The sequence below is a fragment of the Hydractinia symbiolongicarpus genome, chromosome 11 (assembly GCF_029227915.1).
Source record: "Hydractinia symbiolongicarpus strain clone_291-10 chromosome 11, HSymV2.1, whole genome shotgun sequence".
In the NCBI taxonomy this organism is placed as follows: domain Eukaryota; kingdom Metazoa; phylum Cnidaria; class Hydrozoa; order Anthoathecata; family Hydractiniidae; genus Hydractinia; species Hydractinia symbiolongicarpus.
This window is the reverse complement of record NC_079885.1, coordinates 24,061,454-24,076,984: the sequence shown is the minus strand read 5'-3', so window position 1 is coordinate 24,076,984 and position 15,531 is coordinate 24,061,454. Positions and strand designations below refer to the sequence as shown.

The following is a 15,531-nucleotide window of genomic DNA, read 5'->3' as shown; positions in this document are numbered from 1 at the left end:
TACTTGTACATGTCGTCGTCAAGCTTACGAAGACTCTTACCGGCCTTTATTTGTAATTCTCGTTGTTTGTTGAACCAGTCCAGCTTAGCCTGGCGCCTACGAACCCACTGTGCTTGAGCATTTTGGAGTTTCTCCATTGCCTGGTCATGCCTTTTCCTCTCCGTTTCTCCGTGTCCTGAGAGCTTAAAAAATAAGACGTTTGTGCCACTGAACGCGAGTGCTTTGATTAGAGCTCCCCCTGCCATGATTGCCAAGGTTGCCATTTATTAGTACTCAACACTATGATAACGCCCGTCCAGGATGTTTAACTGCGCGTCCATCATCAAATAGACGTAACATCTGGAATCCCCAGTTCCGTCGGCTTTCTTGGTCATATGGAGGGTAATGCCGTCGCTAAGGCGTTGTAGAGGTCTACCACTACCATGTAGGGTATGATCAGGAGAGGCTCTCATGAACTGTCCTATGGTTACATTACTATCGTGACTGCCGAAGAGGTTCACAACTTGCTCTAGGTGGTCTTTGGGGAGCATGGCATGTGAGTATAACTCGTTAGGCCCCCCCTCAACGGTGACACTAATTTGCTCAATCTTGGGGTTGTAGAAGACCTCAATTATGCCCGAATAGGCCTTAACTTTTCCCGGGTCCACAAACAATATTTGGAGATTGTAGCTTGTGTCCTGGTTTTTTATCGTTACCACCTTGCTACGGAGTATCCCTTCATAGGGTAGTGCTAGTCTTGCATACCTTGACATCATGGCACTTGCTAGGTCTTCATGGCCCATTTTGTCAAATTCTTGCTTGATATTGGTGATCTTGTATGCAGCATCTGCCGCCACGGCTGCCGTAGATCAAGAGGCTGCCGTACCCCCTCTTTGATGACGTCGCTAAGCAACGCAAAATGCAGAACAAACTGTAGCCTGTCATGAAAGCCCGCTGGATCAAAAAGGTGAGTCTCCGGCGAGTTCAAATATCTTTCCGAGGGGTATACAGAACGTGTTGCCATAGGCTGCAACAATGGCCTTCTCCTCATCTGTCCCGGTATGATTAGTAGCCTTGACTTACAGAGCCCGGATGGTCCCGTCGTTGGGGTTGATCCCCTCCAAAATGAGGTTGTTTTCCCTGTCAAATTTGGGTAGCCAGAGGTCTTTGTAGACTGCAAAGGTGTTGAAATCAGATTTTTGAACCTCGTTGCCGTTCAGGGTAACACGTAAGTCCCACACCAGGCTTTTGCCAATATTAGAGACGATGGTACGTTTCATGTTGGTGGCCATAACTTCCAGGTCAAACAGTAGCTTGATGCTTCCGGGAAAAATAATCTCGTTTTCTCGCATGTTGGGGAAATCCACGTAGAGGTCCTCATTCTGATTGATTGTAGAGGGTATATTAGATATCTGAACACGTTGACGGCGTCCTTTTATACCGAAGAGCTGCTTTGTTTCTGCATAGGGGTCTAGAGTAGATCCGAATACACTCATTCATTTAGGATGAAATTTGTTTAAATAAATGGCAACGAATAAGGGATATGAACACGATATTGAGGAGGAGGAGAAAGAGAAGGAGGAGGAGGATGATACTACGCAATCAATGTCAAAACACCCATCAACACCGGGATCCAAAAAGACAAGTGGAAAACACCGTAATACAAGGGTATATCGCGGACGAGGCCAACTGGACGACGATCTGTACGCGAAAATTATAAGTGATAAGAGGCTTGGGAATCTCTTTACAAAAGATTACCTTGATTTTAGGTTGAAAGGGGATCGTCTTTTTTTCAAGGATGAAGATATTACCGAATTAATTTACAAGGAGAGGGGTATGGGCTTAAGAAGCGCCGAAGAGATATTGAAAAGATTGCTGGCAGAAACCGAGCGAGCCCTGGGTTTTCCCGACTATGTCACTACCCCCAACAAAGGTAGTAAAGCAAGGGCCTAGAAACTTGCGCTAGAGGTTGATGCCATTGTGAAAAAGGGTGAAGAGAAGGCTCCTGATGAGATCATCCCGATGAAATCGTTAGATAATATCAGGACAGTTGTACATGATACAAAAAGCCTTATACAAGATACTTCATTCACTAAATTCACCTCCAACAAAAGGTGAAAGAACTCAAGCGTGAAATTTACAGCCAGTTGAGACATATCAAGGAAACGTTGATGAAAAGTGCTGCAGATGACACGTCCCTGCTTGAGAAGCTTAAAATTTTGTTCTAAGAGCAGCGTCTGACCATAGCGAGTATCGTGTCGACTGTTGGTCTACTGATAAGCACCATTGTACTCGCAGTTACGGGGTGAATGCCGCGGTGGGTGCTGCAAGAGGAGGTGCCACTACGGATGCGGGAAAAGACTTTGTAGAGAAGCAGCTTGAAAAGCTTGAAAAATTCCTCAAATATTTGGCAGGTAAAGCAGGTGCTGCATTACCAGAGATTATTGGTACCGTAGTCTCGTTCTTTTTCGGAGTAGAGGCAACGATCGTTGAATACGCAGCCAAACACCTGTACATGGAAATCGCTGCTGCCGTTAGGTTTGTCGTGGTATATGTTGGTAAGACGAAAAAGGCCTAATATGAACTATTTTTTAAGCCATATGTACGCTATTATGAGGCCTACCCCTGTCGTGATCAACACTGTTTTGGTATCCTCATGTTGGTTTTGACCTTCCTTGAGGAGGGGAGGTATGGTATGCTCCTTCTGTATATGTTGTTTCACCCCCCTGTGTGTTGTTGGTTTGATAGCCTGCGTAGGAGGTGTGGTATGTATAGGTGTTTTGATAGTACTTTGTGGAGGTGGTTTGATAGCCCTCTCTGTATGCTTCATAATAGGCTTGTTATTCACACCAACGCTTACATTGGCGGGTGCGATCAAAATGTTGTTGTTATATCCCTCAATTTTACCGATACGTAGGTTCGTGTCTGAGGGCAACATGTATACGCTGGGCATGACGGCAAAATTCATCGGCGTTTTAGCATATTGAAGCACTTTTTGGAATTGTGTGATGTCATTTCCTACATTCTCCTGACGTTGTACCATGGCTTCAAATTTTTGTAATAGATTTTGCCTTGCCGTATAGTTGTCCGCGCCGGATCCGATTAAGGATGCCTTGGCCCCTACCTGCGACCCAAGCAACAAGACCACGTAAACCTTGATACTTTCACTTAACTTGGTCAGACCCTCCGACGTTAGGCCTTGGGAGGTTGGCATTATGGATTTTGCCCAATCATCATCGACCAGGGGCCACCATGAACCGTTTGTCAGAGAGGACATTACAGCCTTGAATTTGTACACGCTATTGGGATCCGCACCGTATTTACGGCATATTTGTGCATACCCGGATGTGGAATAAGGAGTTTTATATTGATGAAAGTAATCGTCATACGGCATGGGTACCTTCATCCTGGTAAGAATGCGGCGCATGTGGTAATAGACGCGAAATTTGATCGAGTTTACAAGGGGTACGGAGACCGTCATGTGCTTAGATGATATTCCCAGGGCCGTAGTTGCGCAGTGGGCAGCGAGGTTAAGCTGCACGTTCCAGTAATCCAAGGCCTGTCCTGTCCAACCCACTCTGACAGTGTGATTTAGCAGATTGGTGGGGATTTTTATGGCATATTTTGTAAATTCGGGGAATACCACGGAAATGTGAGATTCTATGGAGACATAAAAGTCCTGATGCTCCAGGTTCTTGATACAAGTGCCCATTCTCCTCTATTTTACTTGTACCTTGTCTTGGGGTTGTATGAATACATGTTCATCCTTTCTTAGAAGAAAGGATGAAGCAACTCTACATCACTGATATTGACAAACCTACGATATTTGAGGATTACCTGGGACAGGACACTCGCATAGCCTTAAAATCTATCAGTATTCGACCTACATGGTTGAACATTTATAGCAACAACGACTTTACAATCCGTAAGGTAGGGCCTGATCAGAGGGTGACTCAGATCACCATTATGAACGGTCTGTACAAGATCGAGGATTTAGCGACTATTGTGAATAGTCAGGCAGAGGACAAGATCAAACTGTTTGTCCTGAAAAATGGACTCTGTAGACTCCGTGTCAGTAACGGGTATACGGTGGTGATTCATAGACAATTGCAAGTCTGAAATTCTCGCTTTGCTTCCCAACAAGGAGCTAAACGCTTGAGGGATATGCTGACCTGGAGTTTTGACACTTCGTTCTACCTACCTTTGAAGGGCTCCACGGATCGTTTGGAGTTCATGCTAACAGACGAATATCACCATGACAAAAATGTATCCTTCACCAGTATTACGTTGTGCTCACTGATAGAATAAATGAATGAAGCTGTACCCAAATTTAACGAGTGCACGTGCACAAAGCGTCCACATGCCTGAGGAAAGACAGGTATACAGACTAAAAAAAATTGAGGAAATAGAACAGTATCTGCGAAATGAGATCAAGGAGCGGGACAGGCTTGCCAAGAAATTCAAGATGCATGGCACGTGGGTACTCTTCTGTGATCATGGGCTGCTGAGTATTAGCATCATTACCCCGGGCGTTGGGGTCGGGGCGTTAGCCACGGGTTGGGGGCTCCTCTCTGTATTGCCATAGGCGGTATCACAATAGCTGTAGGTGTAGGACAAGCCGATCTTAGAAACGCTTCAAAAAGGCTTGGGGTTAAGAGTAAGAAGCACGAGGGTATTAGGCTACTCGCGGAATCAAAGCTGAATTCCATCGTTGATCTTATCTCAACAGCTGTAGAAAATGAGGTTATCAGCGACTATGAAATTAGTCTAATCATACAAGAAAAGCAAAAGTATATGCTATTGAAACAACAGATGAGGCAGCGGTTTAACCGTATTGTTGACCCCATCAATGCACAGGAGCGTGCTCAGCTAGTTGCGAAAGGAAGACAAGAGGGAAAGGATGAGATTTTAAAAAACTGCAATCTGTACAGTATGTCAGCGCTACGTAGAGTCTACACCTGTTTACAAACTTTAATTTTATATATTTTATAGGTCTTGTAGGGCCTAGAAAATATATGGTTTTTTTTTAATCCTCATTCAGCTACCATTCTTTTTTGAAGTCCTTATATCGACATTCCACAACATGTACCTGAGGGTAGTAGTTTTTACCTTGCACATACACCGATGAAATAGCCAGGATGGCACTGACTTGGCATGGCTCATCATAAGGTACTGGCATCCCGTGGAATTTAGTTGTGATTGCGTCCTTGTAGTTTTTAATCTTGGCGTTCATGTAACGGTCTTTTTCACAGGTTCCATCGTCAATTGTTCAGATATCAGCTCTTCTATTTTATTCCATATTTGGAGATACTTCTCAACCCAATCAGGGTACTCTTCGAAATCAAGACTCGTCACCGGTACTGCACTGGCGTTGTATCGGCTAACTCCACGTGGGGACCATATTTTTGGTGTTTTTACCCTTAAAGCAACCACGAGGTCTCGTGGTAGCCTTTAATATATCGATTATCCTTGCCACCGTTGGCGGGAATAGAATCTGACACTGTTAGATAGTCCACGTTGATATCATTGATGTCAGTAAAGGTAGCAGCAAATGAGTAGAAAATTTTAGGTTTGACAATTTCTTCTTCAAGTTTTAGCATCCTGTTTATTGAAATTCAAACAAGGTCCGAAGATTGCTTTTCGTTTTACATACACAATTCAACCTTGAAGGGTGGTCTATATGTTAAGCGTTACTGCGCATGTGTTGATTTTTGATGATTATTAGCGGATGTGCAGGGGAATTTACCTCTAAGTGTGCTAGAACTCTTTTTACTTATTTCCCGCATTGATTTTTGATAGGCATTACTAAACACTGTATACTAGTGACTTTATCTTGATATGTATGACTCAGCATTGCATATTAGGGACTTACCCCACTAGGTATTGGATGATGGCGATTTTGTTGTGTTTAACCATGCGAGCGCGTGTGCGCGATGCGCCACTGTGCTACATTTCTCTATCTCTATTTTTATCTTCGTATTTTCCTTTGGCTTTAAGGCTTCTTTTTTTCATTCTTGTTTTGAAATAGCGAAAAAAAACGTGGTTTTTTATTCAAGCTGAATAGCCAGTAACGGTTGTTTAGTTTTCAACTGCGTAATATTTCAATGGATAGTGTTGAATATTTGTATAAAACGCATATATTAACTATGTTAAGAACGATGAATAAATGTTCCCAATTCTATTAAGTCCGGGGAATTTCAAACATATTATGACCAGTGAGGAGCGGATTCTGCCCTCTCCAAAACGTTTGACAGGTTTTTCAAAAATAAAATAAAACTTGGCATTTATTTGGCATGTATTTAGCAGATACTAATTTTGTTTATGTCAGCAATTTTTCTAAGACGCCAAATCGGGTTTGTTTTAAGTCGTGTTTGTTTTAAGTCGTATTTGTTTCAAGTTTCTGTTCTGAGGATAATCGTAACGTTTTTATATTTTCCTGATTATATAGGTTTCATAAAAAGTTGAGGAGAAGTTTCAAGTAATGGCAAATACCTAAAGCTCTACAAGGTGGCGCCTAAAACTTGGTCTAATCATTTTATATAAAAACTCAGTAATTATCATAGCCTTGTAAGATAACACAAAGAATTATTATAAAAAAACCAGTAGGGGGCGGAATCCGCCCTAAAATATTTTAAAAAAGCAACTTTTAATTAATCTAAAATCTGTTAATTTTCAAAATTATAAATACAAAAATACTATACGTAATATAGAATATAAAAGCAAACACAAACATAAATAGGGTATCATCTGATTATTCTAAAAAATAGGACCTTAGTGAGAATAGCAAACAAATAAAACATGATCCAACGAGGAGAGCAAATGAGTAGAAAATGGCTGTGATGGTTGTCTATTTGTGACTTAGCCATATTTCATGGGCTATTTTTGGTTTTTCTATTTATGGGGAAAGAGGGAGGGGGTGTTAAATTTATCCTCCGTAAACCATATTTGCTTTCATCATGTTTGTCTGGAACAACATTATCTCTAAAATGAAACGATCATGTTTGTAAAACTTCCACTCTCTCCCCACTCCCTTTCTGTAAATGTAAGCTGAAAGCAAAAGACTTGGGCGGAAGCATTATTATATTGGAGAATCACATGTCAAAGGATATGGTGTTTATACAAGAAGATCTTTGTATTAATACAAAGTTATCACGCCCATAAGAAACACACCATCCTTCTCTAAGGCATCTTTTCTGTTATTAGAAGGGTAGTACCAATGTCATAACGCCCTTTGTACACCCTAAAGTTAAACATCTCGTGATGTATTTTCGTTTTGCTATTTTTGGTATATTCAAGCAAACAACAAAAAGGTATCTCACGTACGCAAGTTGAGTTTCTAAAGTTTAAAAATTTATGATTATTAAATTTTTAAAAATTATGATATTTATGTCTACATTGTTACATCTTTGACGCATTTTTGAACAAAAACAAGAAGCCGAAACGGTTCTGCAAAACACGCTATTACCTTATTAGTATTCTTCGATGAGTAGTAGTAGGGAGCCGTTCAAACCACACTTTTCCAAAAACCACGGTCAAACTCTCAAAAAATTAACATACACAATTTAACTTGTGACGTCACAGATTTTCATCACACCTCATCACGACAAAATCCGCTGATCATCAACAAAAATCCGCTGATCATCAACGCATGCTCAAAACCTTCAACAACATACTCGGCAATCTTCTGATGTTGTTGAAATGTTTATATATAAATGAGTTGGTTTAGGAATGCAATCAGCAAACTATATAGCACCGTGTCGGCACCAGTGGTAGCAACTCGCGACGCTCTTACCGATCGATTACAGAGTGTGCGGGATACCGTTGCCTTCTACTACAATAAGGCAAAGGAACAAATTTTGGGAGGGACAACGCTTCATGACGAGATGGAAGAGGAAGCACGGGAAGACTACACGGAGGACTATCAGGGTATTGAAGACGATATCCAAATGTTGGAAGACGGAAATACGATAAAAATATGGCGGTTCAACAAGCATTTGAACCAGCCTCTAAAGGACGCCATTATGCAAAAAATTGAACCCTATATAGAAATGTGCGTTAGGGTTGTGTAGAGCTTCAGCTGTGGTATTTACAAGGGTGGAGGTGGCGTGTCTGATGACCACAAAACTAAGAGCTTCATGTCGCTGTCAAGTATAGCGGAAATTGAAGCGCCCATTAAAGAATATGAGATGAGGCGTCTCGATCTGGAGGATGGTGAGTTTTGGAGTAAGGCTTATTTACCACCTACTAGGACCACCGAGACCCCAGGAGCATACGAAGGCAAAATCAATCTCCGAGTAGAATGCAGTGATGCGCGGTTGATCAAACACACTTGCTTAAATGAAAGTGTGTTTGTATATTGTGGTAATCTTACCTTATGTGATAATACTACTATTCTATCTAAAATTTTAACATCTAAAAAGGGAATGTCAGAGCTTGCACAAGTATTCGACTTCGCACAAGCCTTTGAACATATCGAAAAACCCACCGACAAACGTCAAGCTTTGAATGAGGCTCTACGCAAAGGCAAAGATCTCTTACCGAATAAATGTACAGAAGGCTTTATCGACAAGGCTCCCGATGAGGCCATTGAAAAGGTCTATGCCGAGTACGTACAACGTGAATTACAAGAGAAGGGGGAGAAAACAACTAGGGAATTGTCTACCCATGTGGTTAACCCCTATGCTAACATGATTGGAAATTTCGTCAACATCGACAGTGTCGAGGATTTACGTAAGGACATTGAAGAGGACCCCATCATCAAGGATGCCATGACGGACCTCGGAGTCCTCGCGTACTGTACAATTGGCAGGTGTTTAGCGCCTATCTTAGTGGTTGGGCATACAGCCCGGCATATGAACAAAAAAGAGGATGGGATGGGGACTAAAGAGAAAGCTCCCTGAGGATCAGGCAGTTAAATTTCTTATAAGCCATAAGACTTATAAGAAATGAGTGATGAACCGAGACAAGAAGAGAAGGTGATCACAAGACCAGTAAAGCATCCGGGAAGAGTTGCCCAGGGACACAAGTTAGCGGCACTGATGAAGAAGAGAAAGGAACAACTTAGGCAACAAGAGGGTACCGTAGATCCTACAGTCAAGACCTCTTCTGGGGCCACTTCCGTATAGCCGGTCTACATTTACGGGGTAGGCACACTTGCGGTGCTTGCCATAGGGGTTTGGGTGTGGTTGTACAAATTTGGAGGTAAATCTCACAAGCCCGCCCCTGAGCCTCAACAGGACCAGCCTAAAATTGACATTTTCAGGATGCATTAATTTTTTCAAAAAAAAATTTGCACTAAATAAATAAGTAAAGCTACACCTCACGCAAGCAACATAACTCCCACGAAACGCAGGTTATTGATTCCCTGTGGGAGTCGGTCAGGCTGGTATCGTACACGATCCTGATCGTCCTGGGTGCAAAAAAGACGCTGGGGGGTTCTAGGCCAGGGGCTAAGATTGACATGGAGGACGATTTAAAACTTGCCGGTTATATGACGGGAGCGATCTTATTCGACGACTACGCGATAAAACAAGGGTGGTATAAATGTTCCCTGATACCTCTAAAACAGACCGTCTAGTAAAATTTGTGTTTGTCGTGGAGACAAATACAAATCAACATGGAGGAGGCTAAGAAATGCTCAAACTGCAAATACTCTTTCTTTAGAAAAATTCAGGATTAGGAGTAATAGCCAACGGACAAAAATGTGCATCAAATGCCTGGATAAAAAGAAGGCGTCACAGGAACGTAATAGGTGCCCGCATCAAAGGCAGAGGGGTCAATGTAAAGGGTGTGTTGGGAGTCAGATCTGCCCCATGAAAAACAGAGGGCCCAGTGCAAAGACTGCAAGGGAAGTGAAAGGATAAGATCTCGCTGTAAGGACTGCAGGGGAAGTCAAATCTGCCACCATGAAAAGCGGAGATCCCAGTATAAAGAATGTGGCGGGAGTCAGATTTGCCATCATCAAAAGCTAAGATCCTGGTGCCCCATTTGCTACCCTGTTAGCCATCTCGCCGATGTCGTAAGTACCCGAACCCGCAAGGCTCTGCGGGGAAACAAGGGGCTCAGTTCCCAGGAGTATCTCGGGTGCGACATAGCTACGCTCTGGGTCCATATCGAGGCTCAGTTCTCTGAGGTTATGACCTGGGACAATTATGGAGAGTGGCACATTGATCACAAGGTGCCAATTAAATATAGAGAAAATGGCGATGATCCGTCGCTTGCCGGGGAATTTTTTTTTGAGCTCTCCCTTTACCAAAAATCAATGTTGAATTTTGAAAATGCTTGGCTGATACTAACAGAAGCACTCCATGAACCTTAAAGATAAGTAACATTACCTTTAGGGGAAAGGGGAGGAAACAGTAAAGAGATTCTAACGTCATAAATAATAAAAAGGCTTGATTTTCTTATCACATTTTCCCAACAATTTTTTGCAGGAGTGTTAAAGCTCAGCTTTGAGCAATCAACTCAGAGTAGTCGACAAAGCATTTCAACAAACATTCTGTTTTTCACACTTCTTGGTTAAAATTACTGAACTCTCCAATAAGATATAATTAAATAATTAAAAAGTCGAATGTATTTTCCGATTTTTTTGTGTAAATTGACCTAACTTCGTAACTTAGTTAAAGAGAGTACCTGTGAACTAAAATACATATTTAAAACGCGATGTCGTTGAGAACTATCCCCCTAGTTGAGAAGCACAATGCATATTTTGAACGTATTTTTCACTTTATATGTTCGTGCATAAATGCTAACATATATAATTAGAAGGATTGACAAAAATTCCGTTCTTCAGCAGTCGCAAATGCAAATGTTGTGTTATTCCCACGTACGGTAGTGATCTAGATATTCCAATTTTTGTTCCTGCAACCACAAAACCTTTTGTTTTGAACGGTTTGAAATACCACAGTTTGATTGTAAAACCTATAAACAAATAAATTGATTAACTAACACTAAAATTACTAGTTGTTAGTCCGTGGAAGGATTCACGAAAATCCTCTTCTCTTACAAATGTCACATTTGCTTTTTGATGAGTACGTAACACGAATTTTTTCACGCCCTAACAGACATACATACAGACAATAAGGAAAATTAGCGGCTTTAACGCCATATCAACACAATAATCTCACCCTTCCACTTCCCAGACCCTGCCATCATTAAGCCATTGTTATAACTACCGCCCTTGCTATAGGGTGTACTTCTTCTGACAATAGTGGCGTTAAAAGGTGAGTACACTATGCTCTCTGGTGTACAGATGATATCTACACCATTATGTTTTCTACGTCCCCTATTGAAGAAAAAGGAAAGCGGAAAACCTATGTGAAATATCGCACTGTTTCAAACAGAAATTTCAAACAGAAATAATAAAAAAGTTTTGCAAAGATTAAAAAATATGAAGTTTAGTTCATAATCTTTGCAAGAGGCAATGCAACCTCGATCCCAGGGCCTTTAGCGTTTTTTTGTTATATGAGGATATCAAAAAAACGCTACAGGCCCTGGGATCGAGGTTGGAGGCAATCCAAAAGACAAACGAACTTCAGGTGGCTAAATTGCCAAACCAGGGCGTTTATAGATTTTGGTGACGTCACTGAGTAGGAAAAAAATTTGATGATATTATTTTTTTAAATAATCTGATTATATGAAAAAATGATGTAAAGAGTAATAAAAAAATGTCTAAACACTATGAATGAACTATAAACACTATTTCAGTATAAATTCTAAGCTCTGCAAAACGAATCTATAAAGAGACATATTGTTCGTAGGGAAGATTTTTTTATGTTTTTCCTGGCCAATAGGAATCGTTAAATTTTTGACTGCGTACGAAGTTACAGAGATAAAGACTTTTATACACTTGTAGTATATAATAAATCCAGAAAAATCGCTACAATTAAGACCGTGCGATTTACATATGCACTGGTTGGTGCGACACAGTGAACTTCGACAGTCACAAGAGATAAGATCAAGATATCCTCTAGTGTTGCTCTTCTCAACATCCACTGGATAATTAAAGCCCCATCTTGCAAAATCCAACGCTATCCATTAGGATAAGGCACCTGCGGGAATTGCTGAAGTAATTTTATGATGATTGTTATTATTATTATGAATATTTATACAGGATATAGCCACTTCAGTGTTTGAAACACTGTTATCAATGTGGATCCTGTGTTCGGAATATATACATTAGGTATATCTCGGCATTGCCTACCTAATTTCCCTCACATGGCATGGGTTGACCCGTAGCTGTGGTAAAGACACTTGCTAAACACACCCGCTCTGTGGACCAAACCACGGACCTTGTGATTGCGAAGCAAACTCCATAACCACAAGGCCACGCGGCAATAAGCTGTTGCGTACGTCACTATTTTACAGTGACACAACAGAGCGTCACGTGTTGGTGGAAGTTGTTGGGGCTCTGGTGTTTTGTTCTTACTGTAAAACGTATTGTAACGCGTTTCGTTGGTGTTGTTGCAGTTAATGCCATACAGCTGATACAAGCTGACAATGTTTCAATTGTTGGAAACAGTGTTGCATCAAACGTCAATGTGTCTCCGATTCAACACGCTTTGAAACTCCATGGATTTCTTAAGGATTTTAAAGGCTTTCCCCGTTCCTATACCGTGAAACGTACTGGTGTAATTGTTCCCGGTAAATGTATGAAGTGCAGGAAGTGCTCGACAAAGATTGCGTCAAAGTTTGCCGAACAATATCTGACTATGTAATATCTATGTAAATTTAAAAGCTTTAATATTTTACCTTGTGTTTTATTAAAAGTATAAGTAGCTTGTACGTTTTACTTGTTTTTGTTTATGTAATTCTGTATTAAAATTGCAGTATTTTTTGAGCTTTTCGAAATTATAAAATTTGTAAATATTTTTATTATATCCCCTGATTCAAATTAAGTAATGCAGTTAAAAATAAAACGGTCTTCCGTGGTGTTAAAAGATGGCGTCTTTGATGTGAGAATTTGTTTTCACGTTTTATGTGAATGCTTTTGTTATCATTCCACCACACGAGAATAATTGAAAGAGCAAGTAAAGAAAATCTGTTTCTTTGTGTAGTAGGGACATGTTTTGATTTTTCCCCAAAAACTACGAGTACTCGTCTAGTTTTATGGCCGATAGCGCCCTGACTATTCGCGCATAAACAAAAAAGTGGGAAAAAAACTCAAATTCTGATGTATTTTTACATTTAAATCCTTATAAACTTATACAAAAAAATCTAAATAACCTGTTTATGAGAAATAATTATGGTCAACAATGTTGCTGCAGCATATTGCAAATATATCGACCACACAGTTCGAATAATGAATATTAATACCAGTTCAAAAGTATTCGCACATATAGAATGCTTTTCTAGTATTTAGTTCCTTTTATTGTGGAGTTATTAATAGTTCATGTCCACTAACTTTTTATTCATGGTAAACTGTGTCACGATTTTATTGCAATGATAAAAAAGGTGTTCACTAAGATATGCGTATAGTTGGATCCTGAAAGTGCTGTAAGGGAGCTGAAAGGGAAGGACCTTTTAGAAGTGTTGGATGTCTTATAGCGACAAACACAAAAAAGCAAGCGTTCATATAACACATTGCGACAATAACTTTTGTAACTTTACTGTCCTAAAACCTATACTTTGAAACAACACAGCGTACCTTTTGGCACCATGGTAACCACAACCTTGTCTATCACATCCTCGAATTGTATTATTTTGGTTTGAACTGCATACTGTATGTAAGCATCGTTCTAGAGTTTAAAAAGTACATACTTTTAAGGTGCTTGCTATTGTAATGTAGCACGTTATAGAGTGTCACCGAAATCACCTCGATAACATAGTTGAATTTTGAATAACATAATAAAATATAATTCTTACTTGCTTCAGCTAATGTCGCCAAACACAACAACAGAATTAAGACGACTGATCCTTTCACAAGCATAGTTTTTTTCATGCGACACACAAATGTGTTAGTGAGTTCGATATTTAATAATGTAACGTATGTTTGGCTTCGGAACTTATTGTAAGCATTTGTGTGGAAATTTTGTTGTCTGTGAAAACAAAGACAAATGTTGAACTTCTTTTGTTGTGGTTTTCACTTGCCTGTCTTCTATGTATCCAATTTTTAATTTGTAACCTTTCTTGCATTATAATATATTCCGTAACGTATGTAGCAAGGTATGTATGGCTGGGAATTGCAAGTTGTAGTTAAATCTCAGGTGTATGTGAAAACTGAAGAGTTGGATAAAAGCTTAATTCGATAAAACGGTACCCTAAATGTTTATCATTTTTTCCCTAAAACAATAAACAAATGCTCAGCTTAGTCTGCATTTAAAATATAAAAAACGATCAAAGGAGCTTTTGTTTATATTTATCAACTTCTCCAGTTATTATTTAGTATTGCAACCCGTCTAAATTCGCCTAGTTTTCGCCCTATCGCTCTACCTATAGATGACCTATAGATGACTTGCCAATGTTTACAAAAGTTAAAAAGTTTGCGGTTTTTTTGCACATGCGCAAGAACTTCTGTAGGTAGAAAATATAAACAACAGATGACCGTATGATGGAAGTTGCAATGAATATGTGAAGAATTCGACAGGCGAATGCTTGAAAAAAACGTCGAGGAGGAATGAAGCCGTGTATTTTTTTATGTTGTATTAGCTTATGAGCCGCCATTGCAAATCGCTGTAAAACATTATGTTGCTTATTTTTAAATTTCTATTCCTCGGAAAGTTTCTCATAGATGTAGAAAAAGCCAACCTCGTTCTTAAAAATGTAACAAGATGAGATGAGGTTAAAAAACAGCCTCTTTCTCCCTTCATGCCTTTTTTATATATTTAACTAACCCATTTATATGAACCTTTTCGTCTCTCCATATTATAATACCCAATTTTCAAATCAAGATGGTAGCTTTGAGCAGCGGCAGGCGAATTTCCGTTGATTTTTCCAACAGGTATTGCAATAGCCCCATATTAAGCAAAAGCATAGCGTAGACCTGTCGATATATTTTACATTGCGGAATAAAAAATTTGCGACATGGATCTTTTATATTATCTAAAAACGATGCAATTTATTTATTTATTTATTTATAACGAATATTTATACAGGATTTTTCCATTCAAAAATTAGTAAAATATACAAAATATATATAATTACAAAATTTCTGTTCTTCCATTGGTCCTGTTTCCCAGCACGTATTTTCAGAGGAAGCTCGTTAAAAGTTTTTGCGCCATTAAAAAAGAAACTTTTCCTACTTGATTCCAGCTTAATCTTAGGAAGTCGTAGTAAATGATTTTTATTTCTTGTGTTGTTTGTCATTTTTTCGAATAATATACAAATGTTTCACACACGTCTCCATGAACACACTTGAAAACTTGAAGGCAAAGACGTTTCCTTAACAGATCTTTAATTGATGCTGGTTTAGATTTTCTTGGCACGTTCTCCTTGAATATAATACGACTTGCTCGCTTTTCTAAATTTTCCAACTTTAGCTGATACGTCTTGGTAGAATAACATGTAATGACTGAACAATACGTGAAAACTGGTATCTTGGAGATGCAAATTGTT

General features: G+C 39.7%; 1 protein-coding gene across 1 annotated transcript; it reads right to left on the bottom strand.

Moving 5' to 3' along the window:
- Positions 1 to 10,036: 10,036 nt before the first annotated feature.
- LOC130613571 (uncharacterized) lies at positions 10,037 to 14,840 on the bottom strand. Its single transcript, XM_057434896.1, has 7 exons — positions 14,811 to 14,840; positions 14,237 to 14,259; positions 13,843 to 14,015; positions 13,625 to 13,715; positions 11,082 to 11,263; positions 10,985 to 11,035; positions 10,037 to 10,899 (listed from the first exon to the last, which is right to left on the bottom strand). The coding sequence occupies exons 1-7, from the start codon at positions 14,838 to 14,840 to the stop codon at positions 10,727 to 10,729; spliced, it is 723 nt and encodes a 240-aa protein (XP_057290879.1). The 3' UTR covers positions 10,037 to 10,726.
- Positions 14,841 to 15,531: the final 691 nt, after the last annotated feature.

What these genes read in the sequence shown, in the direction of transcription:
- LOC130613571 (XM_057434896.1), bottom strand. Translation starts at nt 14,840, where the DNA reads ATGGAGAGACGAAAAGGTTCATATAAATGG. An exon ending in GATTATTGTGTTGATATGGC is followed by an intron (nt 11,036 to 11,081) that starts GTTAAAGCCGCT and finishes TATGTCTGTTAG; the next exon opens with GGCGTGAAAAAATTCGTGTT. An exon ending in AAAAAGCAAATGTGACATTT is followed by an intron (nt 10,900 to 10,984) that starts GTAAGAGAAGAG and finishes ATTTGTTTATAG; the next exon opens with GTTTTACAATCAAACTGTGG.